Source organism: Pelobates fuscus, chromosome 4 (assembly GCF_036172605.1).
Source record: "Pelobates fuscus isolate aPelFus1 chromosome 4, aPelFus1.pri, whole genome shotgun sequence".
Classification (NCBI taxonomy): Eukaryota; Metazoa; Chordata; class Amphibia; order Anura; family Pelobatidae; genus Pelobates; species Pelobates fuscus.
The window spans coordinates 350678869-350697265 of record NC_086320.1 but is presented as its reverse complement, the minus strand read 5'-3'; the positions used below and the strand labels follow the sequence as shown (position 1 = coordinate 350697265).

The 18397-nt window shown below is 38.5% G+C and overlaps 1 protein-coding gene across 1 annotated transcript in view; it reads right to left on the bottom strand.

Annotated features, from left to right (window-relative positions):
* Positions 1-18397, bottom strand: part of GPR158 (G protein-coupled receptor 158) — a 216581-nt gene that overhangs the window by 51156 nt on the left and 147028 nt on the right. The window contains exon 6 of the mRNA XM_063452566.1: positions 2865-2974. Coding sequence (XP_063308636.1) covers positions 2865-2974 — 110 coding nt within the window. The remainder of the gene's footprint in view (positions 1-2864; positions 2975-18397) is intronic.

The window sequence follows — 18397 nt, the reverse complement described above, 5'->3', positions numbered from 1 at the left end:
ATAAATTAAAAGTTTTCATTTAGCAAGACACTCACTATTAAAATCCTGTGTGAATGTGAAACAAGCTCACACAAACGTGAGTGATACACACTTAGCTCACGTACAACGATACAATGATTTTTACACCAAATGAATGTATATTTTTAATGTTAGTGTGCTCCTTGTTGTCTAGATTCTAAGTCCCTTTTTAAAAAAAAAAGCCCTAATAGTTATTTTTATTCTTTCTACGGGATGGTCTCCTTGCAGGAGCTGCTTCTCTCTCTGTAAGTTCATCATGATTGATGACCTATGTCAAATTCCGTGCTTCTTGTACTTAGCGTCACGTATTGAAGACATTAAGAGATCTTAAAGAGGACGTTTCTGTGGTGGTTGTCAGACGGTCAAACAGTAGAGGTGTGTTCTTGGACACATATAAATATTGCCAGCATCTGTGTTCCAAAACCATTACACTTAGTGTATCTCTTTAACTTGCTATAGCACTATTGCACTTAACTCAACTGTAGTGCTAGTCAGAGTGCCCCAAAGGTCTCTGGGAGTTGTAGTTGAGTTGTCAGCTTTCTACTGTAGGGAGACACGACCTGAATAATTATCAAAGGTCATGACACCATGCAAAGCAGACTTTCTGGAGCAAAAAAGGAAACACTGCAGGTTGGGAGGTAGGGACATAAGGAGTGGGCATATGGTGCAAAACCAATTATTGTTATTAATATAAAACAAACCAGGCATAACTAGCTATAACTTAGCTTATACCTTACATTTAAATTACTTGGTTGTGAAATTTTCCTGTAACTACAAAGATTGTGAGCTAATGAATACAACAGATAGGTCATTCATCATCTAGACTGTTGAGCGCGTGGTCACTTTTACAATAATGGACCAATGGTTTCCCAAGCTTCCAGCCCAAGTTCTGTGTCTCCTCTATTAATTCTGACCAGGGGCTGTCAAACACAAACTACTCTCAATTAGTTAACGTATTCATTGTGGGGTTGGGTATATCCTAATAAATCATAATGATCATGACACATCATCTGTCTTCAAAGACTGTAAAATATTAGCTAAATTCAATAAACTGAAACATGGGTAAATTGGAAAGTATATGCTGTTTTAGACAGTTTGCAAAAAGCTTTCAAGTTGCAAAATTTATCTAATTTTGCTATTACGCACTAAATCAAACTACCGTATTCTGTTACCATAAATTGAATAAAATGTTACATTGACATGGGATTGTTGTCTGGCAGAGGGAATCTACTTAAGCGGAAATCTTTACTTGGTCTACTTACATAATAGCCATTCATTCATGACCTGGAAACACATCTTATCCTTCTCCTTTCAAGCAGAAAATAACTATTGACACAATATGCCTTCAATTCAATTTCACTAATTTTTCAATATCTGCCTTCTTGAAAAATGTGCATGCACACACTACATATTTCCTATTAGAGCATTTTCTCATGCAATGAACACTGACAAAAAGAACTGAAGCTAACATGGCTCTAACCTACAAACCGGTAAGACCTCTTGTAGTGACATATTATGCTCCATTAGCATCTTCCTAAGGATAAAAGGAGATGAGCTGAAAAAAAGATGTCCTGACCAATAGGAGTATAAAGTGACTGTGTAAAATTAGACTCCTCAGTGTGTATCCTGCATTAGACAAATACTAGGCAAAGTAACTACTTTTGCAAATAGTTCAAGATATTAGTCCCAAAAATCGAAGGTCTTTAATCTGAAGATGTAGTTTCATTTTTTTTCAGTAGCTTAGAATTTCAATGTATCAGCAAGTTACCTTTGTCAAATTATTAACAGAATTTGAAGATAAAGAACTGTGTCGGAACACAAAGATATTAAATCCATGGACTAGCTGCCATGCTAGGCATATTCCTTTGTCAATTATGAAATTAGGGGTTACAGAACTAAAGGTTAGGTTGTAGTGGCTGGGTTTCTGAAAGTCCCATGGGCCTTTCCTTGGCTTTAAATCAACTGATTGTAGAGTGTTTTCACAAAAGTGCCATTCTGGGCTAGAGGGGCTGTTTTGATCTTAGCCACATTGGTAATAATGAACTCATACTTTTGTATTATCAATGTCAATATAAGAGTGTCTTGCTAACACGCCCCAGTCATTCACTGTTGGCCAAGTTGGACGAAATTGACATTTATAATGCTGAATTGTAAATTCTCCATTATCAATGTGGCTGAAATGGTGGTAGTGCCTTGGTCCACTGGTAGATGATGCCAGTAAACTCGAAACAGCACAACAACTTTTAGTGGTTATCTTGCGTAGAGTGCCCCTTTAAATTCTTACTAGCCTCGCATATACAATATTAACATATTCCATAATTACACATCCTGTGTCTTGCTACATACAATCTCTGGGTGCCCTGCAATATCTGAGCAGGATTAATACTTACTTATGGTTATTTTAGTCCTACTTAAAAGTTGATCATTTATTACCCCACTGTAGACTGATGGCATTTCTCTTTTTTTTTTTTTTTAATTGCACTCTCATATGCAATTTCTGGGAAATGTTTCCTATGGTCTAACTTCATGTTACAATTGTATGTATACATCTGACTGCATACTAAAAATATATCTTTAAAAAAAAAAATATATATATATATATATTAAAATAGTTTGAGTCTCCAATAAGGAAACCTCTCAATGTTGAAACAGCAATCTGACGTTTAAGAATCTCAACATGTGTTGACTAAACACTCATAGCAAATGACTTGCCACTAAAGAATAAATTGACTAAATTATGGTCTACTAGCTTCAGAGCATTTATAATTAACATTTAATACCCGTTGTACAGCACTCTGGAATTCATTGATGGTTTATGAATAATAAAATAATAGTAATACTAATACCTGTAAAGTTTGAGGGTGACCATTCCATAGACTGTTGCAAAGCCCAAAAGACGAACCCACCGGAGTAGAATGCATCGAAAGATGCTTGGCTCAAAATATAAAATAACCACCTGTGGGTGAAAAGAGAAACCGATTAACAGTATATCTCTTTCAACATTTACAAGGACATATTGTGCATTTATATTGGTGTTTACCAAATTACCATTAAAGAGCCATAATCCTCATTAGATGACATTACATGAATTCAATGTGATAACATGGGTTACAAATACAGTGGATTAAAAGGAACGCTGATTTGTAACTTCATAAAATTAGAGCTGGAAAAAAAATGCAGCTACAAAGAAGTGTATTCATTAATTCTTGTAAAAAAATGAAGTATATGTAATATCTAATCAAATAAGCTGAGTTTAGTAAATACAGTGCACATTATTTCTGTGTTAACAAAGCTAATGAAATATATTATTTTTCTTCAAGGAGAAGTCACAGATTGCAGACGGTACCTCTACACGGCCAGTTAGAAACTAGCCTCTAAATATTGCACTGTACTGAGAGTAGAAGTAAAGTGTTTATATTACCTCTTGATGCAATATACCCACTGTACCCATTTAAAAAAATATAAATATATATTTTTTTAGCAGCAGTCCTGATTTCGATGTCATTAACCTAATGGGCAGCACAGTGCAAGTGCATCATTAGCCACTATATTGAAATGTTCTTGGTATGTTATTGCTAGTCATTGTGCCCCGTTAAGGGATCACTATTGAGCTGAGTCCAAAAGGGAGGCAAGTGAATTGCCATGGGAACCCGTGCCATAGGAATCGAAGAAACGGTCGCCTAGCCTTGCGAATAGGAATCGACAGGTATGCGTCTTTGCATTTGAGCGGGTACTAGGTCCATGCAGCGCTTCACCAGTGCTCAATGATTGTATGGTCTTATATGATAGGGGTCAGCTATTAGGCTTTTCTGGGCAGGGGCGGGCCCATTTATCATGTGTCAGTAACACAAATGACATCACTGGTGACACCATCTCTGACCTCATCCAAATCTCATACCTTGGCTGAGAAGCATGATATACAAACACTGATCAATTTTAAAAATTAACAAAACAAAACGCTCAGGCCGTTTTTTATAGTTATGTTTATGGTTGACATTCTTTTTAGTCATCACATGTATTTATTGAAGACTTTTGGCTGAGATAGCTCTGCTTATTTTCCGTCAGCCGATATAAATCATTCCAACCTCCTGTTCAGAGCTTTTGCAAGTATTAACATATTCTGAACCAGTTATTAAACCAATATCTTCTCATAATGATGTTAATCACTTTATATCATAGTAATCAGCTGCACATTCTCTAATAATTACCATCTGTGGTTAACGAGTAAAAGAAAAAAAAAATGAAATGTAATCATTCATTGAAGATCTGGCTGGGAAAAATCTAAAGACCAATTCTCTCTAAGGAACATTACAGGGAAAAAGTAGTCAAAGAAAATTATCTCACAGGGAAAATTAAATAAGAGGTGAAGCAAATAGTTTTCACGAGCAAGGACGAGAATGGCATTTAATTGCCAAAGGAGAAAATTAAGTACTTATGACAGTCCCATGATGACGATATGTTTGTGATATATCTTCCCCTATTGACAATGATTAGATGAGAGGGTTGGCTTAACAAGAGGAAAATAAAACCATTGAGCTTAAAATGAAAAATTTTGAATATTTACCAATCCCATTAAAGCCCTTAAATGTGTAAATAATAATATTGTAAAAAAGGACGTGGTAAAGTATAATTATACTTATATATAAATATGCAATTATAGATGTCAGTCTATAGAATCTGGTTTAACTTCATCACATATATTGTACATTAAACTCATCTACCAAACAGATCCTATGGGGGTTTTGGGTGATTGAGAAAGAACCATAACTGGATATAGACTGTATTATGCTTATTTACTAACCACCGATTCACTTTGAATTCCTAATATGTCACATTTTAATGAATAATTCTGTGAGTTAAATAAATTCTCCAACTTGGTTTGATTTACATCTATGGCTATTATAGCATGAATTCTGCAATTGGGTTTTTAATTCACTTGAGTTTGGCATTTTGTAAATAATTATTGTGAGCTGTGCAACTCTAAGCTCGGAGAGTACCCGTAATAGAACAATGGTACGCTACACTTCGTATGTCGGAAAATTAAGTCTATGCATATGCCTTAAACATTGCTAATAAATAAACACATATTTTGATATTCCTGTAAAAAAACTAAAGACCACTAACTGGCTTGTGAAAGTTTGTTTCAAGGAAAATCATAAGATTTAACTAATCCCTGATAATAAACCACTTGCAGTGTTAGCTGTTGTAGAGGTTTACTGAGTACATACAACTCAACCATTCCAAGGTTATTGAGAACATAATTGCAGAAGCATCATATCTTGTGGATTTGTAAAGATCAAGGACATTCAGGGACAAATTAAATCTAATTTTAATGTCATTTTTAAGTGTGCAAAACGAGTGCAAAACACATCCCACAATTTAATTTTAAGGTCAAAACCATTATGAATAATTTTTCCCACACATAAGCAAAATATATGCAATCGTATGTGAACTCCTGCTCTAAATGAAATTATGTTGATAAATTCCTGTGTTTAATGAAACCTTTCAAAATTATCCCATTCCATCTCTACCTGAAAGGAATGCCTGTGGTCGAAAAATAATCTCCTGCATTCACAACAATGTGTTAGATAGAAATTCTGAAACAATATAACCAAGGGACAATTATTAAGAAGAAAAAAAAACTGTCATTTTTTTTCTTTCACATTTTCTGTATTTATGGTACACTGTATTAACAGACTACATGGACACTAGTCTTAGAGATGAATAGTTTTGTTGTTACAGGCGAATGCAGACCTACCTTAGAGAGGTTTGTAATGAAAGAGGAAAGACAAAGTAAGGAAGCGAGGGAAGTAGGAGTAGCACAGGCATAGGCAACCTTTGTCATTCCAGATGTTTTGGAATACATCTCCCATGATGCTTTGCCAGCGTTATGGATGTGAGTGCATTATAGGGATGTAGTCCACAACATCTGGAGTGCCAAAGGTTGCCTACCCCTGGAGTAGGGGATGGAAAGGAAGAGGGAAGAAAGGGTTAAATATAACCTCACCATGTGATTAAGTGTTAATTGTCTGTATTTGTACCCAGCGTATTATGGTTGATTCCTTTGTAATGCTGGATTAATTTTATATCTATATGTTTTAGAAATACTATTTCCTCGTATGTGTAACGCTCAATTGATGATAAGATGGAAACAACTGCAGATTTCTGAGTTTGATAATGTTTATTACTTTAAATAAAAAAGATAATCAAATTGAACTGTCTCTTTAAGTCCTGGCAGGTTATAACCAGCAGCGGTGTTTGAAGTTGTTTTAGGATAAGGTAAATTTAACACAACCAGCGAGAAGTTCCAAATTAGGATGCAGATAATTAATAAGTAGGTGTTGGAAACAAGATTATGAGTTGATGTGGAGCAGATAGCGAACCACTTAGATTTAGGATGGTTATATATTAAGTTTGAGCCAATCTGGTTTACTTAACTTATGAAGGAGTGATAATCCAAATTGGTGATAGAGATTCCACAGAGAATCGAGGTTGCAGCAGGCAAGAGAATATCCAAAAACAGTCCGAGGTCGTAGGAGAGGAGAAGGAGGGTAAATGATTAAACAGTCCGGGTCCGATACACAGTAGAAGTAAATATTCAGTTTGAAGTTCGCGGGAGCTTTCGAGTTGATCCAGCACTGTGGTGTTGACGCGGACTCTCTATGAACCCTGGGAACGACCACGTCATAGGAGGGGGAGTGGCCGCGCTCCGAGAACCCGGAAGTCCACGGTTAGCGAATGCCGGAAGGTCTGACAGAACCCCCCTCATAAGAAGCAGCCACCGGATGCTGTCAACGAGGTCTGGATGGGTAGCGAGCATGGTACGCGTTGATAAGTCGACGAGCATGCACCGCGGAGGACGACACCCATGAGTCTTCGTCAACTCCGTAGCCCTTCCACCGGACAAGATATTGTAAGGAACCACGATGGATTCGTGAGTCGAGAATCCTCTGAACCTCGTATTCCTCTTCACCTTGTACCAGAATGGGATCAGGAGTGGTATGAACATCCCTCATGAAAGGGTCGGAGTGGTGTGGTTTAAGCAACGACACATGGAAGACTGGATGCAGTTTCATGGTAGGTGGAAGTTTCAATCTAACCACGTTTTCGTTGATGAGTGACAATATACGAAAAGGGCCAAGGAAGAGTGAACTTAGTTTCTTTGAGGGACGGTTGGTAACAATGTTTTTTGAAGAGAGCCATACTAGATCACCAACCTTGTAAGTAGGGGAAGGTCGTCTACCAGTATCGAAAAACCTTTTCTGAGCAGATGATGCATTTTTAAGGTTATCACGTAACCTGAGGAAGAGGGCAGACATGAACGAGTTATGGTTGGAGACGTATGGATTAGAAGAAGGAAGTCCTTGATCGGGGAATGAAGAAGGATGGAATCCAAAATTTGAGAAGAATGGAGTCATTTTGCTACTAGTGTGTACCGAGTTGTTGTATGAGAACTCTGCCATTGGTAACCACGTGATCCAATCATCTTGTAAATGAGAGCAATAACACCGCAAGTATTGTTCAAGACATTGGTTAACTCTCTCTGTTTGTCCGTTGGTTTGAGGATGATAGGCTGAAGATAATTTACGTTGAATGTTGAGGGAGGAACACATCTCATTCCAGAATTTGGAGGTGAACTGTGTTCCTCTGTCTGATATGATTTCTTCAGGAAGACCATGGAGTTTCACGATGTTGTTGATGAATACTTTTGCAAGTTCAGATGAAGAGGGTAATTTCTTTAAAGGAATAAAATGGGACATCTTTGTGAAACGGTCTACCACTACCAGAATGGTGGTATGATGTTGCGAAGGAGGGAGTTCTACCAAGAAATCCATTGAGATGGACTGCCAAGGTCTTTCTGGAACAGGTAGGCTCAGTAATTGACCGAATGGTGGATGATGGTCAGATTTTGATCTCAGACAGGTTGGGCAGTTTTTGACATAAGATTCTATGGTTCTGTCCTGGCGAGGCCACCAGTAATATCTTTTAGACAGCTCCAGTGTTTTTCTTGTACCAGGATGACCAGCCAGAGGGGAATCATGAATCAAGGAGAGTATTTTATTCCTAAGCAAGGGAGGAATGTATAACCTGTCTTTGAAGTAGTACAACCCGTCCTTTTTTGATAGATTGTCTTGTTTGGGAAGTTCAAGATCTTCTTCTTTAAGATGTTTAATATCATCAGTTAATGACGAAATAATACCTATGATTTTAGGAGGTTGAGTTTCGTTTACAGGAAGATCTTGGTGAATTCTGGACAGGGCATCTGCCTTTTTATTTCTGGATCCAGGTCTGTAGATGATTTGAAAATTGAAACGGGAAAAGAAAAGATTCCAGCGTACTTGTCTGGCAGAGAGTGTTTTGTTGGAATGAAGATATTCAAGGTTCCTGTGGTCGGTATAAACAATTACAGGAGTGCGTGTGTCTTCAAGTATGTGACGCCAGTTTTCGAATGCAGCTTTAATACTTAATAATTCTTTTTCTCCTACAGGATAATTTCGTTCAGCAGGAGACAAAGATCGTGAAAAAAAAGCTACTGGATGGAGAGGATCTTGAGGCGTTTGGTGTTGAGAGAGGACAGCCCCGATAGCTGTATCAGAAGCATCCGTTTCCATGACGTAGAGAAAAGCAGGATTAGGTAGTTGAAGAATGGGAGCACTTGTGAATCTCCGTTTTAATTCATCAAAGGCTGCTTGAGCCTCTTTGTTCCAAGCAAAGGACCGTTTACTGCTATTGAGCAGGTTGAGGGGATGAGCAACCTTGGAGTAATTTTTAATGAACTTCCTATAGAAGTTGGCAAATCCCAAAAAACGTTGTAAGTCTTTAGTATTAGTAGGAGTAGACCAGTTGACAATGCAATCTATTTTGGAGGTATCCATACTTATTGAATGAGGGGAGATAACATATCCCAAAAAAGTGATTTCATTGACTTCAAATATACATTTTTCTGGTTTTGCGTATAATTTGTGTGTTCTTAATCTGGATAATACCCATCTCACGTGTTTTCTGTGTTCTTCAAGGTTGTTGGAGTAGATGAGAATATCATCTAAGTAAATGATGACACAAACGTCTAGGAGATCTCGGAAGATATCGTTAATGAAATGCTGAAAGGTTGCAGGGGCGTTACATAGCCCGAAGGGCATGACAAGATATTCGTAAAGACCATATCGGGTTCTGAACGCCGTTTTCCATTCATCATTGGCCTTGATTCTAACAAGGTTATATGCCCCACGAAGGTCAAGTTTAGTGTAGATGGTAGCTGTTCTTAATCTTTCAATCAACTCATTGATCAGGGGAAGAGGGTAACGATTCTTAATAGTTATTTTATTTAAAGACCTGTAATCGATGATGGGGCGTATAGTCTGGTCCTTGTTTCTCACAAAAAACATGCTGGAAGCGGCTGGTGAACAGGAAGGTCTAATGAACCCCTTCCGGAGGTTTTCGTCTAGGTATTCCTTGAGGGTTTTTAGCTCTGATTCAGAGAGGGGATAAATATGTCCAAAAGGGATAGGAGCACCAGGAACAAGGTCAATCGGACAATCATAGGGTCGATGAGGAGGAAGTGTCTCTGCTTCCTTTTTACTGAACACATCAGCGAACTCCGAATAGCTGGAAGGTATAGTGGATTCCCTAGTAACATGCAAAATGGGGATGTGTTGTAGACATGTTCTCTGGCAATATGCAGAGTTAAACGTGAGAGAGAAAGGAGCCCAGGTAATAAGTGGGTTGTGAGTCCGTAACCAGTCTATCCCTAATATTATAGGATAAAGAGGAGAATTTATGACATCAAAAACAAGAAATTCAGAATGGACATAATTAGTAGTAGTCCTTAAAGGGACAGTTTCAAGGCGAATGGGCCCGAGGAGATTAAGGAGCCATCAATAACTCTGACAGAGACGGAATTACGTTTTTGAACACAAGGAATTTTATTTTTTGTAACAAAGGATGAGTCCAGGAACACCCCATTAGCACCGGAATCAATAATGGCCTTAGTCGTAATTCTTTCTTTGTCCCACTGTAATATGAGAGAGACAGAGGAGAAATGAGAGGTTGGTTTAGAAGGAAGTACACTCATTACAGTCGTGGTAGAACCATGCTTACCGCCTCTTGGACGTTTCAATAGGGGACAGTCTGGGACCACATGTTCTTGCGAAGCACAGTACATGCAGAGGTTCAGTTGTCTTCTTCTGGTTCTCTCTTCTGGAGTAAGAGGACTTCTCACAACCCCTATTTCCATAGGTTCAGCGGGAGTTATAGGTTTCTCCGGTGCCTTTGAAGAGGTGAAGGGTTTTTTCCATAGAGAGCTAGTGAGTGATTTCTCAGCTTTTCTTTCCCTAAGTCTTCTGTCGATACTGATTGACAGTTGAATAAGTGTATTTAGTGTAGTAGGTAGTTCAGTTCTGGAGAGCTCATCTTTGACAGCTTCAGATAACCCAATACGGAACTGGTTACGTAGAGTTATGTCATTCCACTGAGTTTCAGGTGCCCATCGTTTGAATTCAGCAATGTAATCTTCAACAGGCCGGTTTCTTTGCTGCAGTGTTCTAATGGTTAAATCTGCAGTCGCTTGTTTGTTTGGGTCTTCGTAAAGGAGAGACATGGCTTCAAAGAATTCATCCAGAGAATCCAATATGGGATCATCATTCTCAAGAAAGGAATGAGCCCAGGCCATGGGTTCACCTCTCAAAAATGAAATAACAGAACAAACTTTAGATCTTTCCGTGGGATATGATCGGGGTTTTAATGCAATCAACAACTTGCAAGAATTGATGAACTCTCGGTATTGGGACCTGTCTCCAGAGAATTTTTCGGGGTTGGAGACAGCAGGGTCACTAGCCGAGTGTGTAACTGTGTGAGGAGTATGGGTTTGCAAGTCCCTTACATAAGTAAGGATTCTTTCATTGGTGATCTGTAGATCTTGCATGCCTTGAGTGAGAGTATCCACTCTTTGGTTTAATCTGGTGATTTCAGAAGTGAGATCTGCTGTATCCATTAATTAGGCTGGATCAATCTGTAACGCTCAATTGATGATAAGATGGAAACAACTGCAGATTTCTGAGTTTGATAATGTTTATTACTTTAAATAAAAAAGATAATCAAATTGAACTGTCTCTTTAAGTCCTGGCAGGTTATAACCAGCAGCGGTGTTTGAAGTTGTTTTAGGATAAGGTAAATTTAACACAACCAGCGAGAAGTTCCAAATTAGGATGCAGATAATTAATAAGTAGGTGTTGGAAACAAGATTATGAGTTGATGTGGAGCAGATAGCGAACCACTTAGATTTAGGATGGTTATATATTAAGTTTGAGCCAATCTGGTTTACTTAACTTATGAAGGAGTGATAATCCAAATTGGTGATAGAGATTCCACAGAGAATCGAGGTTGCAGCAGGCAAGAGAATATCCAAAAACAGTCCGAGGTCGTAGGAGAGGAGAAGGAGGGTAAATGATTAAACAGTCCGGGTCCGATACACAGTAGAAGTAAATATTCAGTTTGAAGTTCGCGGGAGCTTTCGAGTTGATCCAGCACTGTGGTGTTGACGCGGACTCTCTATGAACCCTGGGAACGACCACGTCATAGGAGGGGGAGTGGCCGCGCTCCGAGAACCCGGAAGTCCACGGTTAGCGAATGCCGGAAGGTCTGACAGTATGTTACTGTGTTTTCTAATTAATAATGGATTTTATTTTTCCACTTACAGTATATTATATTTCACATTGTATCACAAAATATATATACATTTTTTAAAAAAAGCATTTAAAAAAAACAAAAAAACATTAGCACACAAGCCTCAGAACTTCTCAGAAAATTTGAATAGAAAGAATATTCTAGTGAAATTTTAGAAAAATTATTTATGGAGGTAAAAGGTATTCCTCAAGTAGAACTATTGAAGAAAAAAAGAAAATACAATAAATAATAGTGAGCAACAATGGTGCATCCTGATAGTTGTCAATAGTGATGTCGCGGACATAAAATTTTCCGTTCGCGAACGGCGAACGCGAACTTCCGCAAATGTTCGCGAACGGGCGAACCTGGTGAACCGCCATAGACTTCAATAGGCAGGCAAATTTTAAAACCCACAGGGACTCTTCTGGCCACAATAGTGATGGAAAAGTTGTTTCAAGGGGACTAACACCTGGACTGTGGCATGCCGGAGCGGGATCCATGGCAAAACTCCCATGGAAAATTACATAGTTGATGCAGAGTCTGGTTTTAATCCATAAAGGGCATAAATCACCTAACATCCCTAAATGGTTTGGAATAACATGCTTTAAAACATCAGGTATTATGTTGTATCGATCAGGTAGTGTAAGGGTTACACCCGCTTCACAGTGACAGACCAAACTCCCCGTTTAACGCACCGCAAACAACCGCAAACAGTCCATTTGCACAACCGCAAACTCCCCATTTGCACAAGGTTGGATACCAAGCTAGCCATGTCCCGTTCCTTGTCCTCACTGATGTCATTGAAGGTCTCTTCCTCCACCCAGCCACGTACAACACCAAGGGTCCCCGAAAGGTGACAACAAGCCCCCTGTATTTTTTATTTTTTTTTAAATGTACACTACTGTTACACCAGATATGAGTTGCACTGGTGTGACAGTGTGCCCTGGCAGGCCCTGAAACGCACACGTGTGAAGGAAACTGACTGCTATTGTATTACAGTCAAAAAAGTTTTGTTTTTTTTTAAATGCAAGCTATTGTGACACCAGATATGAGTGGTGGCACTGGGACCACCTTAAAAATATTGGATATCGCTAAAAATCATGATCACTATATACTTTCTCTACAAACCTCTAAAACGAACCAAACTACTCATCCATCCGCTATACCACTTTATCCCACCTAGAACTAGTGCCCAGTTAAAATAATTGACTCTTACTTACCCACACTCAGTCATGCCACACACATTTCACCACTACTCTCACTGAATCCCTCTGACTACGGCTAAATTCATCTTCTACATCAGAACACTACTCCTAAGATTGGGTTGTATCCATGTCTCGGGTCTTTCATTTAGAATAGGGGCAGCTTCGGTCTCCTTCAACACTGACACTCCAGTGCATATTATTAAAAGATTCGGCAGATGGAAATCCTCAGTCTACAACCGATATATTCTTCATCCCGAGAAAGAAATGAGGAAAGCTTTTAAAAGTTTGGCTTTGTAAATTTGATGCAATAAGTGTGTTTTTCTTTAATACCTTTTCACCCTCTTTGCATGAACCCGATTTACATATATTACTAATATGTTTCTGAACATATATATTATATTATTCACTCACTCACTCACTCACTCACTCTCTGGGCCGGCCTAAGACATCATGCTGCCTAGGTCCAACGATAAATGACTATGGGGGATAATGTATAATAAACAAAGGTTACTGGCTATGGGAGGGATAATGTATAATAAACACAGGTTACTGGCTATGGGAGGATAATGTATAATAAACACAGGTTACTGGCTATGGGTGGATAATGTATAATAAACACAGGTTACTGACTATGGGGGGTAATGTATAATAAACACAGGTTACTGGCTATGGGGGATAATGTATAAGAAACACAGGTTACTGGCTATGGGGGATAATGTATAATAAACACAGGTTACTGGCTATGGGGGAATAATGTATAATAAACACAGGTTACTGGCTATGGGAGGATAATGTATAATAAACACAGGTTACTGGCTATGGGAGGATAATGTATAATAAACACAGGTTACTGGCTATGGGGGGATAATGTATAATAACCACAGGTTACTGGCTATGAGAGGGATAATGTATAATAAACACAGGTTACTGGCTATGGAAGGATAATGTATAATAAGCACAGGTTACTGGCTATTGGGGGGATAATGTATGATAAACACAGGTTACTGGCTAAGGGGAGGATAATGTATAATAAACACAGGTTACTGGCTATGGGAGGATAATGTATAATAAACACAGGTTACTGGCTATGGGTGAATAATGTATAATAAACACAGGTTACTGGCTATGGGGGGATAATGTATAATAAACACAGGTTACTGGCTATGGGGGACAATGTATAATAAACACAGGTTACTGGCTATGGGATATAATGTATAATAAACACAGGTTACTGGCTATGGGGAGGATAATGTATAATAAACACAGGTTACTGGCTATGGGGGGATAATGTATAATAAACACAGGTTACTGGCTATGGGAGGGATAATGTATAATAAACACAGGTTACTGGCTATGGGAGGATAATGTATAATAAACACAGGTTACTGGCTATGGGGAGATAACGTATAATAATCACAGGTTACTGGCTATGGGGGGATAATGTATAATAAACACAGGTTACTGGCTATGGGAGGATAATGCATAATAAACACAGGTTAGTGACTATGGGGAGATAACGTATAATAATCACAGGTTACTGGCTATGGGGGGATAATGTATAATAAACACAGGTTACTGGCTATGGGAGGATAATGTATAATAAACACAGGTTACCGGCTATTGGGGGGATAATGTATAATAAACACAGGTTACTGGCTATGGGGGATAATGTATAAGAAACACAGGTTACTGGCTATGTAGGATAATGTATAATAAACACAAACACCAAAAAAAAAATAATACTAAAAAAAAAAAAAAAAAGAATGAATGCAGCTTCAGAATTAATCTAAATTGTATGCTGTCTAGGAGGTGGGAGGGTCTGGGAGGGAGGGTCTGCTGCTGATTGGCTGGAATGTGTCTGCTGACTTTGAGGTACATGGTCAATGATGACGAATATGGGGCGGACCGAACATCGCATATGTTCGCCGTCCGCGGTGAACGCGAACACGCTATGTTCGCCGGGAACTATTCACCGGCGAACCGTTTGGGACATAGAAACATAGAAACATAGAATGTGACGGCAGATAAGAACCATTCGGCCCATCTAGTCTGCCCAGTTTTCTAAATACTTTCATTAGTCCCTGGCATTATCTTATAGTTAGGATAGCCTTATGCCTATCCCACGCGTGCTTAAACTCCTTTACTGTGTTAACCTCTACCACTTCAGCTGGAAGGCTATTCCATGCATCCACTACCCTCTCAGTAAAGTAATACTTCCTGATATTATTTTTAAACCTTTGTCCTTCTAATTTTAGACTATGTCCTCTGGTTGTGGTAGTTTTTCTTCTTTTAAATATAGTCTCCTCTTTTACTGTGTTGATTCCCTTTATGTATTTAAATGTTTCTATCATATCCCCCCTGTCTCGTCTTTCCACCAAGCTATACATGTTAAGATCCTTTAACCTTTCCTGGTAAGTTTTATCCTGCAATCCATGAACCAGTTTAGTAGCCCTTCTTTGAACTCTCTCTAAGGTATCAATATCCTTCTGAAGATATGGTCTCCAGTACTGTGTACAGTACTCCAAGTGAGGTCTCACCAGTGTTCTGTACAATGGCATGAGCACTTCCCTCTTTCTACTGCTAATACCTCTCCCTATACAACCAAGCATTCTGCTAGCATTTCCTGCTGCTCTATTACATTGTCTGCCTACCTTTAAGTCCTCAGAAATAATCACCCCTAAACATAGGCGTGCGCAGCCTATTGCATTAGGGTGTGCACCCTAAAGCACAAACACACACGCCACATATATATGTGTGTATATATATATATATACATATATATACATATGCATACTGCTGTGTGTGTGTGTGAGGGTGCTGTTAGTGCATGTGTGTCTGTGCTGCTATGCCTGATCCCTGGTGGTCCTAGTGAGTGAACTCTAGCCTGCAGATCTAGAGTTCACTCTCACGAGATCTGAGCGTGGCCGTGGCAAAATGCTCCGACCTCGCAAGAGGAACCCAGCGAAACTGCTGGCTAGAGCTCCCCGGGTCCTCTCCTACCTGTGGGCCGGTGAACAGGGCTGGACTGGGACAAAAAGTAAGCCCAGGCAGAGCAGCCCACTAGGAAGGGTGGGCCAGAAATGTGGCACGTTATATCGCCACCATTGACAAGCACCCCCCCGCCCTCCCAATTGTTATGTTAGTGTGATACCCCACCAGAGCATTCAGTTCTGTTTGATAGAGAAAAAGTCCTGGTGACTTGTCTCTGGTGTCCCCATTAGTGGAAAAGGATTGTTAACGTGTGTTTTGCATGTGTGGGAATGACCCCTGCGGTGTTATATGTGTTTGGATGTTTTTTATGTGATTGCATGTGTGTAGAGGAGACCGGTTATGCTGTAGAGTGTAAAGGGGTCTGTTTGTGGTGTATAATATGTAGCTGGGGCCTGTAGTGTATAGGTGTGTTTTTGGGCTGTATAATATATGTGTGCGTGTGTTTATACCTTCCTTCTTTTGTTTTTAATCTAACTAATCCTTGTTTTACTTTTCTTTTCTCATTTATGTATCTAAAAAAAGTTTTGTCCCCCTTTTTTACTGACTGTGCTATTTTCTCTTCTGTGTGTGATTTGGAAGCTCTTATAACTTGATTAGCCTCTTTCTGCCTAATCTTATAGGTAATTCTGTCTTCCTCACTCTGGGTTTTTTTATAATTACTAAATGCTAACTTTTTGTTTTTTACTATTTTGGCCACATCTGCGGAGTACCACAGTGGTTTCTTGAATTTTTTGCTTTTACCGACAAGCCTAATGCAATTTTCTGTTGCCTTCAGTAGTGCGGCTTTTAAATAATCCCATTTATTTTGGACTCCATTTAAGTTGCTCCAGTCTGATAATGACTCCTTTACACATATTCTAATTTTAGAAAAGTCTGTTTTTCTAAAGTCTAAAACTTTTGTTTTTGTGTGGTGTGACTCAGTCACTGTTCTTATATTAAACCACACTGACTGATGATCACTGGATCCTAAACTTTCACCTACAGTAATATCTGATACCAAATCTCCATTTGTTAACACTAAATCTAGTATGGCCTCTTTACGAGTTGGCTCCTCAACGACTTGTTTTAGAGACATCACTAGTTGTCAATTTTATTAAAGAACATATTAACATAAAAGAGATAGTAAAAAATTGTTAGATGAAGAACTAAAAACATTTATACCAACTCAACTTAGAACTAATATTAGGGGTGCCCCAAGTTTGAAAAATAACCTTGTTAAAATGACTTGAAAGATCAAAAGAAAACACATTTTATAGATATAGTTTTTGGGGGAGTTTTTTAGACGTAGAATGTGTGTGGGCTTCAAAAGTAATACTAAACAGGGTTCTAAAGTAGTTGAGGAGTTTGAATCTTAGTTACAATAACAAGAACAAATTACTTGATTTACTAAAAAATTTATTTATCTCCTGACTTGTCCTTGCAATCACCAATATTGGTAGAATGACAAGACCCCTTTAGATAAAAATAAGAAAACACATATATAATATTAAGAAAGGTTTACACAAATACAGTGGGACTAAACATTTTAGAAAAGTTAATAAAAGTTCTGTTTATGCAGCCCTAGTCACACCTCCTCTGGCCATGACTGACACAGCCTGCATGAAAACAAAATGGTCTTTTTTTCAATCAGATGAAACTTACTTTAAACGTTTGTATCTCCTGCTCTGTAAATTGAATTTCAATTACATACAGGAGGCTACTGCAAGGTCTAGCAAGCTATTAACAGAGCAGAAGATAAGAAATGTCTAAATTAAACAGAATTTGCAATAACGGAAGTGTACGCATTAGATCTCACTTTACAGGAAGTGTTTAGGAAGTCACATGAAGGGAGGTGTGACTAAGACTGCATAAACAACATTATTTAACTCCTAAATGGCAAAGAAGTGAGCAGTGAGATTGGAGGGACATGATCTATACACCAAAACTGCTTCATTTAGATAAAGTTGTTTTGGTGACTATAGTGTCCCTTTAAACAATAACTGCAACGGAGGAGACCTCATTAAATTGCTAGGAGAAGAGGAAATTAGATGGATTTTTAACTTACAAACATTGGCACCTTCACGGTTAAATGTGAGCTTACATTTTGAACTTCTCAACTTTTTTTAAATTTATTTTATTTTTAAGCCTAGAGGTGGGGCGAAACGCTTAGTAACATCAGCCGCCAGTCCCAGCGAACTGAGATGGTGTGAGAAGGGACACTGAAGTTATTATATGATATCAGAACAGCTGATGAGGATCTTTGGACACTTTTGCCTCCCCTGCTCTCCTTCATATTGGACTCGATACTATTTTATTTATTTATTTTGTTATTTTGGTTTGGAATTAACTCGTATTGACATTGACGTTCTACCTATGCCTGTTAGTTTGGAGTTCCACTTATTCCACTTCGATCTTGTGAGTGACATTCATATTTTTGCCTTTGATTGTCATTGTTTTATTAATTTGCACTGTTTCTGCATCTGTATGTTTTGTTTTTTTGTAGGTTTTCTTCAATAGGATGTAATTTGCAACATAAATATAAT